Source organism: Eschrichtius robustus, chromosome 5 (assembly GCF_028021215.1).
Source record: "Eschrichtius robustus isolate mEscRob2 chromosome 5, mEscRob2.pri, whole genome shotgun sequence".
Classification (NCBI taxonomy): domain Eukaryota; kingdom Metazoa; phylum Chordata; class Mammalia; order Artiodactyla; family Eschrichtiidae; genus Eschrichtius; species Eschrichtius robustus.
The window spans coordinates 127,798,703-127,812,013 of NC_090828.1; the positions used below are offsets into that span (position 1 = coordinate 127,798,703).

Genomic DNA, 13,311 nt, shown 5'->3' on the forward strand with positions numbered 1-13,311 from the left:
TTCTTTATATAGTAAAGGCACATTTTCTTCCTGGCAGATGATATTAATCATTGACCCAGCACAGTGACGATGTTTTCTGTCGGTTTATTTTTCCAATCACACTGAGCCCAAAATGGTCAGGGAAAGATTTCAGCTTCTAATTCAGAGGAACAGAATTGTGACTATTTTCCTTGTTGGAGGCAATCCTCCCTTAGGTAGTAGGACTTCTACACCCACCAAGCCCATTATCATGAGGATAAGAAACAATGTTGGGTCCAGTGGATTACTGATGTGATAGTGAAAGAGAACACTACACTTCCACCCCTAAGCTCGTAGATCTGTGCTTCCTGGTTATGCAGGAGGACACAGAGCCTCCTCTGCTATGGATGTACTCTGGTGGACATTAAGGAGGACACTCATATCTGGAGGATAACATCCCAACTTCAAGGATGTTGTCAAAAAAATAGTGCCTAAGTCGAGGTAGAGCAGACTATTTTACTCTTCTATCAAGCCTGGCTAGTGGGGAGCATGATGAAATCAGTGAATGCCATTCTGAGTCCATTGCCTTCCTCTTGCTAGAAAATATTTGCTGTTTGGAGGTGACATAGTGTGGGTTATTGCGGTAATGGATAAGTTATTCTGTAAGTCCATGAACAGCAGTGCTGAGAGGGCTACAGGCAGCAAAGACATATCCATATCTAGAATATGTATCGATTTCTGTTATGGCAAAATTCTACCCTTTCTTGATGGAAGAGTTACCATGTAATCCACCTGTCACCAGGTAGTCCGCTGGGCCTGCTGGGAAATAATGCCATGTCAAGGGTTTAGTAATGATCACTATCATTGGCAGCCAGAGACAAACTGGCATGCGCTCGGCGGTCATACTGTCCATCAGGTCATTGAGAGCCTCCCCTGCTATGGATGTGCTCTGGTGGCCCTTAAGCAGGACACTAATATCTTCAAACGTTTTACATTTTTACCCCTCCTGACAAGTCCATGCACTTATTTTCCCTAGACTTCCTGCCACTAATTCTGTAATTTTACTTTTCCGTATCCCTGATCAGGTGGCCATTTATTAGTTACTTATGCATGAGTCTGGATGGACCTATGCTTCAAGCCAAGTCTCCTTCCGCAAAAAGTAGAGAACTAAATATCTTGTTTAAAAGTCTTCCAACTGGGAGGATTTATGTTTATTATAGTCTTTTTATGCCACTCCTGGGTAAGAAGATTATAGTGCAGAGCCTGCCCAGTTCCAGTGTGTTCAAGTACATCATGCAAACCTGCCCATAATCCAGGCCTACATTTACTCCTCCTCTGCCAGCTTATGTCAGGGTGTCAGAGGCATAGGCATCCTGAGGCATAGATGTGAAATGAAGAACAAAGGATAAAGCAGAGGATGCAATACGATGGGCAGCTCACTTATACGTTCTAGTCCGGTTCCATATAAACCACTTCTATCTTACAGTGGGATATAGCTGTATGTGTTTAGTTTTATGGTCAGTGAATCAGATAAGAGTCAGTTCATGATGGGTGGTTTGGGTTGCATAGTCACTTGGTATCCCATGGTCAGGCTAATTATTTCTACCATAGCTCAGTAGAGAGCTGCTTTTGAATTGGGGAATATTTATCGGCACAGGAGAAAATGGCCTTTCCCTAAAGCTTGTAATGCCTGTGCTCTGATTGTCATATGGTGATTGCCAGAAGCTTCACACAACATCTCTGTTTGGGAAGGACACTTGGATTACGTAACATCGTATCTGCTGGGTCACAGGGTGAAGATGGTAGGAAAGATTGGACCATGGCCTTGATCTGCTGCACAGCCCTCTCCTGCTCAGGTTCTTCTCAGAACTGGCAGTTTTACAGGTTACCTGGGAATAAAACAGGTCAGCACATGTGAATGTAGTTTACGGTGTTCTTCAAAATCCAGAGTATAGGCCCTCTTTACTTTCAAATAAATATAATCCCAACAAATTTTCTCACTTTTTAATAGATATTCCAGTGTATCCCAGGCTACTACATCTCTAACCTTTTCCCTAGGGATGCAGACTCTTAAAATTTACAGGAATTAATCTTTCACTCTGCCTTTATGCAGAGAAGGTCTAGCTCCCTTGTATAGAGGTTGCCTCAGTCAGCAAGAAGACTTGTGGAAATTTTGAGGTTCAAAGTCTTCAGCCGACATTCCACTATAAAACGTGTTATTTATGAGACTGGTCCAGAAAGCAGCAAGTGTACTCCACGCATCTACCCAAGCATCCTGAGCCTGTTTGTCAGGCTTCCAATACTTCTCTACCAATATTGCTCTCTTAGCTTTAAAACACAAGTGAAGTTGAGACCCTCATTTGTGTTGCTCCTCTGCAACACTGTCTATGTTCTCTCGGACCTCAGCCACATCTGCCCTTCAACTACAGAAGAGAGGGACTCCAAAGTTGCCATGGTGACCTTTTGTGTTTTCCTAATTTAGTTGTCATGATGTCAGTTTCTGTTTATTCCTATGTAATCCCTCTGAGGTCTCATAAGAACTTCACTTATAATCTTTATCGTTGCCATTTTCGTAGCAACTGAGTGTCACAATCACTTGTCCTCCAAACACTTTTCCTCTCTAGCTGCATTTTATTCTACGTCATCACCAGTGACAATTGATTATTCATGATTCCATCCCTTGCTATGGATTATCTATACTCCCAATTCCCCCCAGAAAGGTTATTACTACATCAAAGATCTCCAACCTAATCTCAAAATCTAATTTTGAAATCTAATTTTATTTACAAAAAGATAATTTACAGAGGTGAAGGTGCAGGGGATCCATAAATGACAGAACTATAATCTAGACTAGTAGCAACCAGACAATGTGCACCCCTATGATGATAGAAGTGAGCCATTATCAGATACAAAAAGAGAACATTGTGTAGATGAGGCTGCATTGATAGGAGGAGTGAAATCATTTAAAGCACACAACAAGCCTCAGGTGACATTTCAGGACAGAGCCAAGGGAATACATACTCTGACTTTACTCTCCTTCTAATCTCTTGCCAAGGTACCCTAGTGGCCATGCTCTAGAGAGCATGGGAGCCCTTTTGATATAGTTCATACAGGTTAATGTCCTGAGCCAGAAATCAGGTGTAGAAAAGTGGATAGTGGATCTGGGGTCACATGAAAGATATCCAGTATATTTTTTAAATTTTATTTCCTTAGAACTTAGAATAGTTTAACGAATCTAGTAGGTATTCCACTTGTTTGATGATGAGAGGATGGAAATATGATTGAATGAAGATATGAATGAAGAGCGACACGAATATGGTTTTATGCCATGTTTCAGTCTTCAATTACTGTTCTCATTCTTTTTACTCTGATAGTGCTTTCATCTCCTCTGTTCACATTGTTGACAATCCATGAAATCCTGACTTCACTGCTTTATTCTTTCCTTCCTTTGCATCTTCTTTTCTTGGGATTAAAAGGGTAGCTCAGAAATAAAGAATTCTTCACGAAGTTGATAAAATCCACCACACTGTATAGAAAATATTTATGTACAATAATGATTTCAAGGACAGATGTTTGTGGGTCACTGAACCCACATCTACAGTTGTTTTCAAATAACACTCGTTTATTCTAGAGGAACTTCTGCATTCTCACATCGCCCACTGGTGGTCACCAGATGGAGAAAGGCTTGCCTTCCTGATGATAAATGATTCCTTGGTGCCTAACATGGTTATCCCCCGGTTTACTGGAGCTTTGTATCCCAAAGGAAAGAAGTATCCATATCCTAAGGTAAGTAATGTGGAAGTGCTGTTTGTCCCCCTTCTCTGTGTGCCAGTGACTTGATTGATAGTATTCTCGGTTCATGAACAAGTTGTCTTTGGAGAATAAAATAAGCCCCCTTACCAGTCGACAGAGTCATCATTTTAAGAGCTTGCAGTGGTCTGTGCGCAGTGCTTGTGTATGAACAGCTAAAGATGATTCAAGGGTGCAGGAACTTTTGCTGTATTTCTTTCACTTTGATGCTCTCATTCTTTATCCCTCACCTTCCTAGTTGAAAAGAGGGTGAGAAAACATGAGAAGCAGCATTGATCCCAGGGCAAAAGTTTCTCCAAGGTATATTCTGTGAGCCGTTAATAGCTATTATACAGGAGCAAAAAGTGCCACAGTCAAATAAGTTGGGAATTCTCAGTTTAAAAAAAAAAATCTAGCTTTTTTTCAGATGATTTCTTAGAGCACTTAATATACTGCTTGTTAATGTGTGTTATAAATCTCCTATAAAAAGTAGACAGCATAAAGAATCTCTAGTAAGGAATAGACTAAGCATAAAGAATCTCAATAAAAAATAGACTAAACATAAAGAATCACCAATAAAGAATAGACTAAGCAGAGAGAATTTATTAGTATTAATATTAGCACCAGTATTATTTTGGCAGAGCATACTCTGGAACATACTTTATTAAATGCTGGGGTAGAACCATAGCCAGGCATAGCTGGAATAGATGGAATAGTTTTATTGAGTGAAGCGAATATGGAAACCCTGCCCAGATAGCAAAACTATTTTTAAGTGTTGGGTGAGGCCTCTGAAAGCAGGCTGTGGAAACATCTGGAGTGTATTGGTTTTTCTCTTATATGTCACCGTTAATTATTCAAGGTCTCTTGCTTTAAAGTTTATTTTCCCCATGTTTACAAAACAAAAAAAAGTGAGTCCCCCCCCAAGTATTAATCATGTAAGGATGCCTTATAGAAAACTTTTAAAATTCAAGTTTATACATTTTAGCTCTTAATGAGAATGAGATAAGAGAAGGCTGCTGATTCCATTTAGAAGTCTTTATTAAGCCATTTCTTTAGTGAGTTGTAACTTGTGTTTCCAAAGTACAATAGGTTTTATACCTTTAAGTTTGTGCAGGACCTTAACTGGGCAGAATACTGGAAAAATTACCCATCACGTGTATTATTCTACTCCTGCAATGAAGGCGTGGTCGGGGGGGATGACTTTCCTCATTTTCCGATCATCCACAAGACTCAAGTTATCCAAGGTGGGGACAGGAGGAAGGAAAGTAGTGAATACGGAGAGTCAGGGCTGCGAAGCCTGTTTCCTCAGGGAGATTCTGTGCTGTCTTTCTCCCCATCCTATCTTCCTTCCAATAGGTTGTAGTAACAGAGTGACTGATTGACAGCTGGAAAACAGCAGGTTTGAGAAGAATCAAATTCCATGATTTTGAAATATTATTTTTATGGTCTTCTCTGGACATAGATCTGAAAGCACATGTACTCAGTGCTCTTCAGGAAAAAATGGCAATTTGACCTAACAACAAAATAATTATATTTCCCAAGACATTTGTATGGTACTCCAAGAAAAGTACTTATGTCTTCTCCAATTGTAGATTTAGCCATGTTTTATGTATGACAGTTTGTGCGGGTACAGCATACCTGTACCTGTTTTTTTTTTCCAGAGAAAAAATTAAAAGATTTTTGAAATATATTCTCACCCCATTTGATTTACTTATAATAATGAAAGTTCACCTGACAATGTAAATACAAAATGAAGAATGGGTCCCTACTGTGAAAAGCACATGTCAATAAGCAAGACAGTCACTCAGAGCTGTTCAGTGTGTACATTGCACAAAGGGAATAAAATCAACCCCAGGGAGGGGACCACTTTCTGTAATTCATTTTCCAAGAAGAGTGGGGATTTTAGGATTCACACAGAAGAGCCATATGTAATAGCTGCATCTTCGAGTTGCCTTCTCAGTTACAGACTCTTGGTGCTTGAACTTGTACACTCCTAGGCCTTATAATTTTATCAAGACTGAGGCAAGCAAATGGACATTCAGAAACATCTGAGAAAATCTAAATAAGTCAGCAGTAAGTCAGAAGATACTGGGTTGACAAACCTAGACAATTTGTTTTTATTTAGTAAGTTATTATTTAATTAATTAATATTTCTTAATAGTAAAGCTAGGCATAAAATAATATTAATGTTTGTTTATTAAATGGGTAAATCATGTGTGCTAATAATATGCTATATATTTTCAGGGAGACTTCTCACTTTTTTTCTACATTCGGCCGTCTTCACAAGTGCCTCTGTTTTACAATTGGGCCAACTAAGCTTCTAAAAGGCTAAGTCCTTTTATAAAAGTCATAGTTATTTAGAGAACAGAGAAATAACTCAAATTTATCGATTCTGTCTCTCTCTCTCTCTTTCTCTCTAAAACTACCAGAGGTTAACTTGTAACTCAGAAGATGTAGCTGGAATCAAAATATCTCGTCAAGTTAACGAATAGATGTGGAGCTCTCTTTGCTCCATTAACTACAAATGACTCAGCTCTGTATGAGTAACATTCTTAGCCTGTATATTTAATAAATGATGTATCTAATGCATGATGTACGTAATACATAATGAAGGTCCTGAGTGTGTATTAATGACTACCATTGAGAAGTATTAAAAATAAAGACAAATATTATAGTGGCCAAAGAGAAAGAATCCCAAGTCCTCAGGTGGCTGTCAGTAGAAATATCTGCCCAGGTTCTTAAGACAACAGGACTCAAAGAAACTAGGTCTGGGTTTTCATCCTTGTTCTCAGAATAAATTTCAGAATAATTTTGGGTCTAGTACTTGAATTTTCAAAGTCTCATTATTTTCTACCCTGGTTTAAAAAAAATGTTTGTTAGTTTTTCCACTAACTAGTGTGTTATTTTGATTTGTTCTTACTTATGCGATAAACTTTCAGAAAGTGGTGCTTTAGACATCGAAGTAATGCATAGAGTTTACACTAAACTGTGCTTCAAATTAAACTAGATTAAAACGAGTGCAGCGAATACCCAACGTGGTCAGGTTTACTAATGAAATACTTACAGTAAACAAATATATTTGTATTTTGCCTAATTCAGCATAATTCAGAATTCATAAAATACCCTATCATTAGCAATTCAGCACAAAAAAGATGCACAGTCCTATCTCAGCAACTCAGGTTAATCTTCGTAGTTAAAACATTATCTTGTTTAACGACAGTTTGGTTGCCAGCAAAATAAGGTTAAGTATTACTGAGGCTTGTGTTTCAGAATCATAGAGGAAGGATTCTATAGGTTTGCAGTCTTTGTAGCAAATTAGACTGTTAGAAATCGAATAGATTAACTCCTCTAATTTGCAACTATTGAAACAATTCAAATATTAAAGGGTACAAATGAACTTGCAATGTGCACTTAATTTCAAAACTCCAAGGAAAGAAATCAAATTGAGATTATAGAATGCTAGACAGCTGAATTTTGGAAACAGCTTAATGTTTGGTTTTTGTCTAAAACTGACCATAGGTGTACACAACTTTTTTTTTTAGATGTTTTCATTTCTTTACTTTCTTTCAGTTCCAATAATTTCATACAGATTCAGAGGGAGATAACAAACTTGCATTGCCTTTGAACCAAACGGATGTTAAGTGGTTATGTTTTCATTTATCAGTGATCCTCTTGTTTAATGATGGCTCCAAACCTTTCTTTTATTTGAATCTGAAGGTATTTTAAATTCATATAATAAATTAGTTGGCATTTTTCATAAATGCTTTGTTATAGTAATGGCTTTCTAACTTTATCTTGTACTTGAATCATGGACTTTTAGACTCATGGTGTGTACACAACTTTTAATTTGTTTTCATGTGAAAGCTAATTGGGATACCAGTGATCCTGTACAGTCCAATAGACCTGAAAAAAACTGCCTTAATATGTGGTAATAACTGTGTATATCTTTGACAAAGTATGTCATAAAATTAGGCATCACTGATAAGAATTCATAAAAATTGATTAAATTTAATTTAATTTCTCTTTTTCTTTAATCAGTTTTTTGAAAGATAAAAAATATGAACACAGTTTTTCACTCACTAGAAAAATCAGTCTAACCATTATTTTTAATTCATGAGTTAATTATGTAATTAAGTATATACTATTTTTTGGCACTTTTGAAAATCATCTTTTTTGTTAGTCCATATAACAAAAGTATGAGATGGGTTTTTCCACTGAACGGAAAACTACTTTGGCTCAAAACTTCTGACTGTGACATAATTCTCAGAGAAATGTCTCATTTTTGAGAATCAAATAAAATAATACTTGAGGATCTTTAACATCCTGTCCATGGTCCATATCCAATAAATAACAGTCAAAATTGAACCCAGATTTCTCTGATTCATAGATTAAACTGAACCAGTTCTCAAAATGTTGCCCTTTTACCAGCAATATCAGCCTCATCTGGGAAGTTACTAGAAATGCGAATTCTCATGTCCCATCTAGACATTAAAAATGCTGGAGGTAGGCCTCAGTGGTCAGTGGTTTAATCAGCTTTCCAGGCCCTCTGGATGATTTTCATGCAAGTTCACCTTTAATAACTGCTGAGCAGTAGTATATATCTATATATAGATATATGCACATATATCAGTGTTTTAGCAACATTTGCATACTAATTATAATCATCTGGAAATCCTGTTACAACACAGATTTTTAGGTCCACACCCAAAGATTGTGATTCGGGGTCTGAATATAGGTCCGTCCGTTTGGGGCCCATGAATTTGTGTTTCTGTGGTTCTAATTGATGCTGCTGGTTTAAAAGAAGCACTTTGAATGACACTACTAAATACCCTGCCCCAGCTCTAAATTTTAACATACCTGATCAAGCTAGAGAAATGGTTAGACTCAAAAAATACAGAGAAAGACCAATACCTTCAGGGAGAAACATGGCAATTGAATTAAAACAAAAGTGATGTGAAAGGGACCTCCTAAATGAGGCAGAAGGTTGAATTGCCCAAGGCAGATGAACCCAAGCACTGGAGGGTTTTAGAGCAATAAAAAGCTTTACAGGGCTTCCCTGGTGGCGCAGTGGTTGAGAATCTGCCTGCCAGTGCAGGGGACACGGGTTCGAGCCCTGGTCTGGGAGGATCCCACATGCCACGGAGCAACCGGGCCCGTGAGCCACAGTACTGAGCCTGCGCGTCAGGAGCCTGCGCTCCGCAACAAGAGAGGCCGCGGTAGTGAGAGGCCCGCGCACCGCGATGAAGAGTGGTTCCCGCTCGCCGCAACTAGAGAAAGCCCTCGCACAGAAACGAAGACCCAACACAGCCATAAATAAATAAATAAATTAATTAATTAATTAAAAAAAAAAAAAATCTTTACAAAATTTGACACCTGAACCTTCTCTGTGAGGCAGGCCTCATAGCTTATCTTCCAGGAAGCCCTTTATCATGTGAACCATTTTCATAATCTCTCTTTATAGTCACTGCATTTCTAAAATGAAAGCCTTTCTGGACTCCTTTCTTTGGATCAAACTTCTGATGTGTGTGATACGCTCCCACAGATGTGCTAGTCATTGTTTTAATGAAGACTTTATTTTTTAAGGGCAGGTTAAGATTCATAGCAGACTTGAGGGGAAGGAAGGTATTTGTGCCATATACCCCCAGCTCCCACTTAGCGTCCCCCATCGGAGTTGTGTGTTTGATGTAATTGATGGAGCTCCGTTGACGCATCATAATCACCCAAAGTACAGAGTTTACATTCCAGTTCAATCTTGTTGTTGTGCGTTATGGTTTTGGACATATGTGTAATGAAACACACAGAGTATTTGTCACTGCTCTACAAATCCTGTTACTTCGTCTATTCATCCCTCCTCCCTCCCCTCCATGTCCGTTATTTTTAATAACTTAACAAAACATTCTTGAGGAGCGATTACTGATTATTGGTGGGATGCATTACGTTGCTTCCGCTCCTGATTTAACTCTGGGTTTTGTCAGTACCAGTTCCTTGAACATGAATCTTTCTTTGGTATCTTTAAATCAGTGTTATCATTCCCTTTAGATTTGTGTCAGGTCTTTTAATTCAACTCGCTTTTAATTTCCTTGTCCTTCTCTGTATATCTCACATGGTCTTCTCTTCACAAAGCAGCTACACCACAATGATACTGGTGTATTGTTTAGAAACACAATGAGCCACAAGTAGCCAATTGATTCTGTTATTTATTCCGTTTATGTGAATGTTTATTCACATAAACATTCATTCATTCATCCTACCTGCTTGAGCTATATTGGCGTAAGTTCCCATTTCTGCTCCCTAAGAGTTCACAGTGTATTTAGAAAAACTTTGAAGGCCATTGCCTAGGAATGAACGGAAGCAAATCTAGAGCAGTTAAGAGCATCCTGGGGTTAAACACTAGCTCCCTCAGTTGCTCGATGTTTCACCGTGCACAATTTGCTAAGCTTCTCCATTTTCATCTGGAAAATGGTTATAAATAGGTCTTAGGACTGTAGTAGGAACATATAATAAGATAATTCATGTGATGCTTTAACACATAGTAGGAGCCAGAAGCATACAAACTGCTATACAGCCTAGTTATTATTTCATAAATTTTGATTTAATAAACTCAAATTACATTTTCTTACCACTGTCTTTCTAGTCTTCATGCCAGGTACACAGTGAGGGCATTCTGCTCCATGGCCCACATCCCAAGGGACATTTATACCTCATTTAGTATTCATTATAATTTAAAAGAAAACCTATGATGATTAATGCATGGAAGAAATTAGGTATTCTGGAATTTTAAACATGTGGCAGTGGGATTGGGTAGGTTTTCTTTTTCTTTCTTGTTCTTCTTTTTTTTTTTTTTTTTTTTATATTAGCCAAGCTTTCTTTCCTTTGCTTTTCGTATCCTATAGTGTGAGCAGCTGCTTTATCTACTAGTTGTTTTGTAAAGCCAGCCCTTCTGGTGTCATTCTAGGGGAAGAACACACAGCATTGCCTAATGAGTAAAGTCATCATGATTTTCTGTCACCTTTAATTGTCTGACTAAAATGCTAGAGAAGCAGCAATCTACAAAAACAATTGAAAGCAATCAAGTTGTTGAATTTAAAATCATTTCTACTTCAGAGAAATTAAACTTTTTTCCCCATTCTAACACAAAATTGTAAAAGAATCAAAATGCATTTTCTTTTCTCTTTCTGACTTACTCATATATATAGAATGTAAAAAAAAAAAAAAATTGGTACTGATGAACCAGTGGCAGGGCAGGAATAAAGACGTAGACAGAGAATGGACTTGAGGACACGGTGTCGGGGGTGGGGGAGGGAAGCTGGGACAAAGTGAGAGTGGCATGGACATATATACACTACCAAAGGTAAAATAGATAGCTAGTGGGAAGCAGCAGCATAGCACAGTGAGATTAGCTCGGTGCTTTGCCATGACCTAGAGGGGTGGGATAGGAGGGGGTGCAAGAGGGAGGGGACGGGGGATATATGTATGCATATGGCTGATTCACTTTGTTGTACAACAGAAACTAACACAGTATTGTGAAGCAATTATTCTCCAATAAAGATCTATTAAAAAATGCATTTTCTTTCTTTCTCAATATATTCTAATAATGTATTTGCATTGCAACTTTCATTTTCTCAAAGGCAGGTCAAGTGAACCCAACAATCAAATTATATGTTGTAAACCTATATGGACCAACTCATACTTTGGAACTCATGCCACCTGATAACTTTAAATCTAGGTATGTAATTTCCATTTCACTTTTACCGGAAGATAGATCTTTCAACTCCAATTATCATTTTGTTGCAATTTAGAGAGAGATATGATCAGCTCAACAAATTCACTTGAAAATAAAACTGAGGTTGTGTCCATTAGTGCAGGAATGAACTCATTCTGGATCTCTTGTTGTTCCCAGGAAGCATTTAGAGTTTTGAGGTCATTACCAGCACCACAAAATGACTAAATATACTAATACCAAGAATTAGCTCTTTGGCAGGAGATGTGACAGAGAGATGGGGACAAAGGATAATTTTCCACTGAATTTTCTTCCTGAAAATAGTCACTCAATGTTTTTAAATGGTCCTCTTTCAAAGAGTATAATCTTCCTAAAATGTGTGTAATTTTCCAACTTTTACCCTGTAACTTGCCAATCAATGATTCCCTAGCTTTGTTTTCCACGCAGAGAAATTGAATGAGATTTTGTTTTGAAATATCCTGCATAAGAATCCTGCTTATTTAAGTCTGAGTGGGGAGAAAAGAAACACATTTTATGGGTCAGAAACATAATTTTAATATTAGCAAAATTTCCAATATTTGAACAACTAATCAAATGACCATGTGGATTGTGAAATCCAGAGTGGTCTCAGACTTCAAAGGTGATTCTTTCAAATATTTTAATCCTGTGAAAATTTACAGCAGTCCTGGAGATGGAATAGGCAGCTGATTTAGGAAAATAGTTTTATACTATATGGAATGGTATAAGGCTAAGCTTAGAGTTTGTTTTGATGACATCAAAAGTAATCACAGGGTGACTGATTCAAGTAGAAATTCCATTCAGTGTTCCATTGACATATTTGGGAAAATTTCATCATATTTGGGATTTTTCACAGATAGTGTGCAACCTTTAGCATGTAGAAATTTTTCCTACTTGAAAAGTTATTAAAAATATATGGAATGCTTACACTGGAAAGGCCCCCATTAATGATCTAATATAAACTGTTCCTATTATTGATGGAAAAGATGGGGCCCAAAGAAAAAGTATGCTTAAGATTAGTTGGTAGCAGAGGTAGAAAGTGAAGTAAAGCCTGTTTCAAGTTATAGAGCATTTCATCTAGGTTGTGATGAAAGATCTTACAGGGTCATTAAAATTGACATATAGAATACAGTACAGTTGACTAAATCAGTTGAAACTTCTGCTTCTGAGCTTGGTTTACCAGTCATGAAACATTTGGACACAAATGAAGCAATTATGAAAATTATTAATATTTTATGTGATCCTTAAGGCTTATCTTTTTCTCCGGTTTGTTCAGTGCTCTGAATTAACAATAAAGAGCACTAACCTGGAGTGTTTGAGTCACATCTCTATTACCACTTTATTGTGTGACCTTGGATAAGTCACTATACCTCTCTCTAAGCCTGAATACCCTAATCTTAAAATAATGATTTCTCATTTTTATCAGGTTTTTAAATCTTTGAAATGGAAGTCAATTTTATAATATCCAGGTTTCTTTCTAATAGAAGGTAGTGATTCCTGACCTTGATGCTGTTACCTAAGAGTCTTTCTAATGAGTTCACCAGGTAGGACATAGCAGTGTCATCAAATACAACGATTCATAAAGACAGAATCAATTGTCGTTATCAGAGTATTAGTTAAGCATATATCTGTTTAATATTTGAGGTACAATGTGATCAAATTAGTCACCCATTGCGAAAAGATATCACATATCTTTAGATGTTGGAAATCCAGTACATAGAATGGTATACTAGATCCCTCTAAGAATGAGGAAGAATCCTGTGAAGAAAAAGTTCTTAACTGTAATTCAGGTATGCTGGTTTAGCAATGAACTTGGTCTACATTTG

General features: G+C 37.4%; 1 protein-coding gene across 2 annotated transcripts in view; it reads left to right on the forward strand.

Annotated features, from left to right (window-relative positions):
- Window positions 1–13,311, forward strand: part of DPP10 (dipeptidyl peptidase like 10) — a 707,501-nt gene that overhangs the window by 587,839 nt on the left and 106,351 nt on the right. For both annotated transcript variants that reach the window (XM_068544007.1, XM_068544008.1), the window contains 2 exons: window positions 3,590–3,744; window positions 11,376–11,473. In XM_068544007.1, coding sequence (XP_068400108.1) covers window positions 3,590–3,744; window positions 11,376–11,473 — 253 coding nt within the window. The remainder of the gene's footprint in view (window positions 1–3,589; window positions 3,745–11,375; window positions 11,474–13,311) is intronic.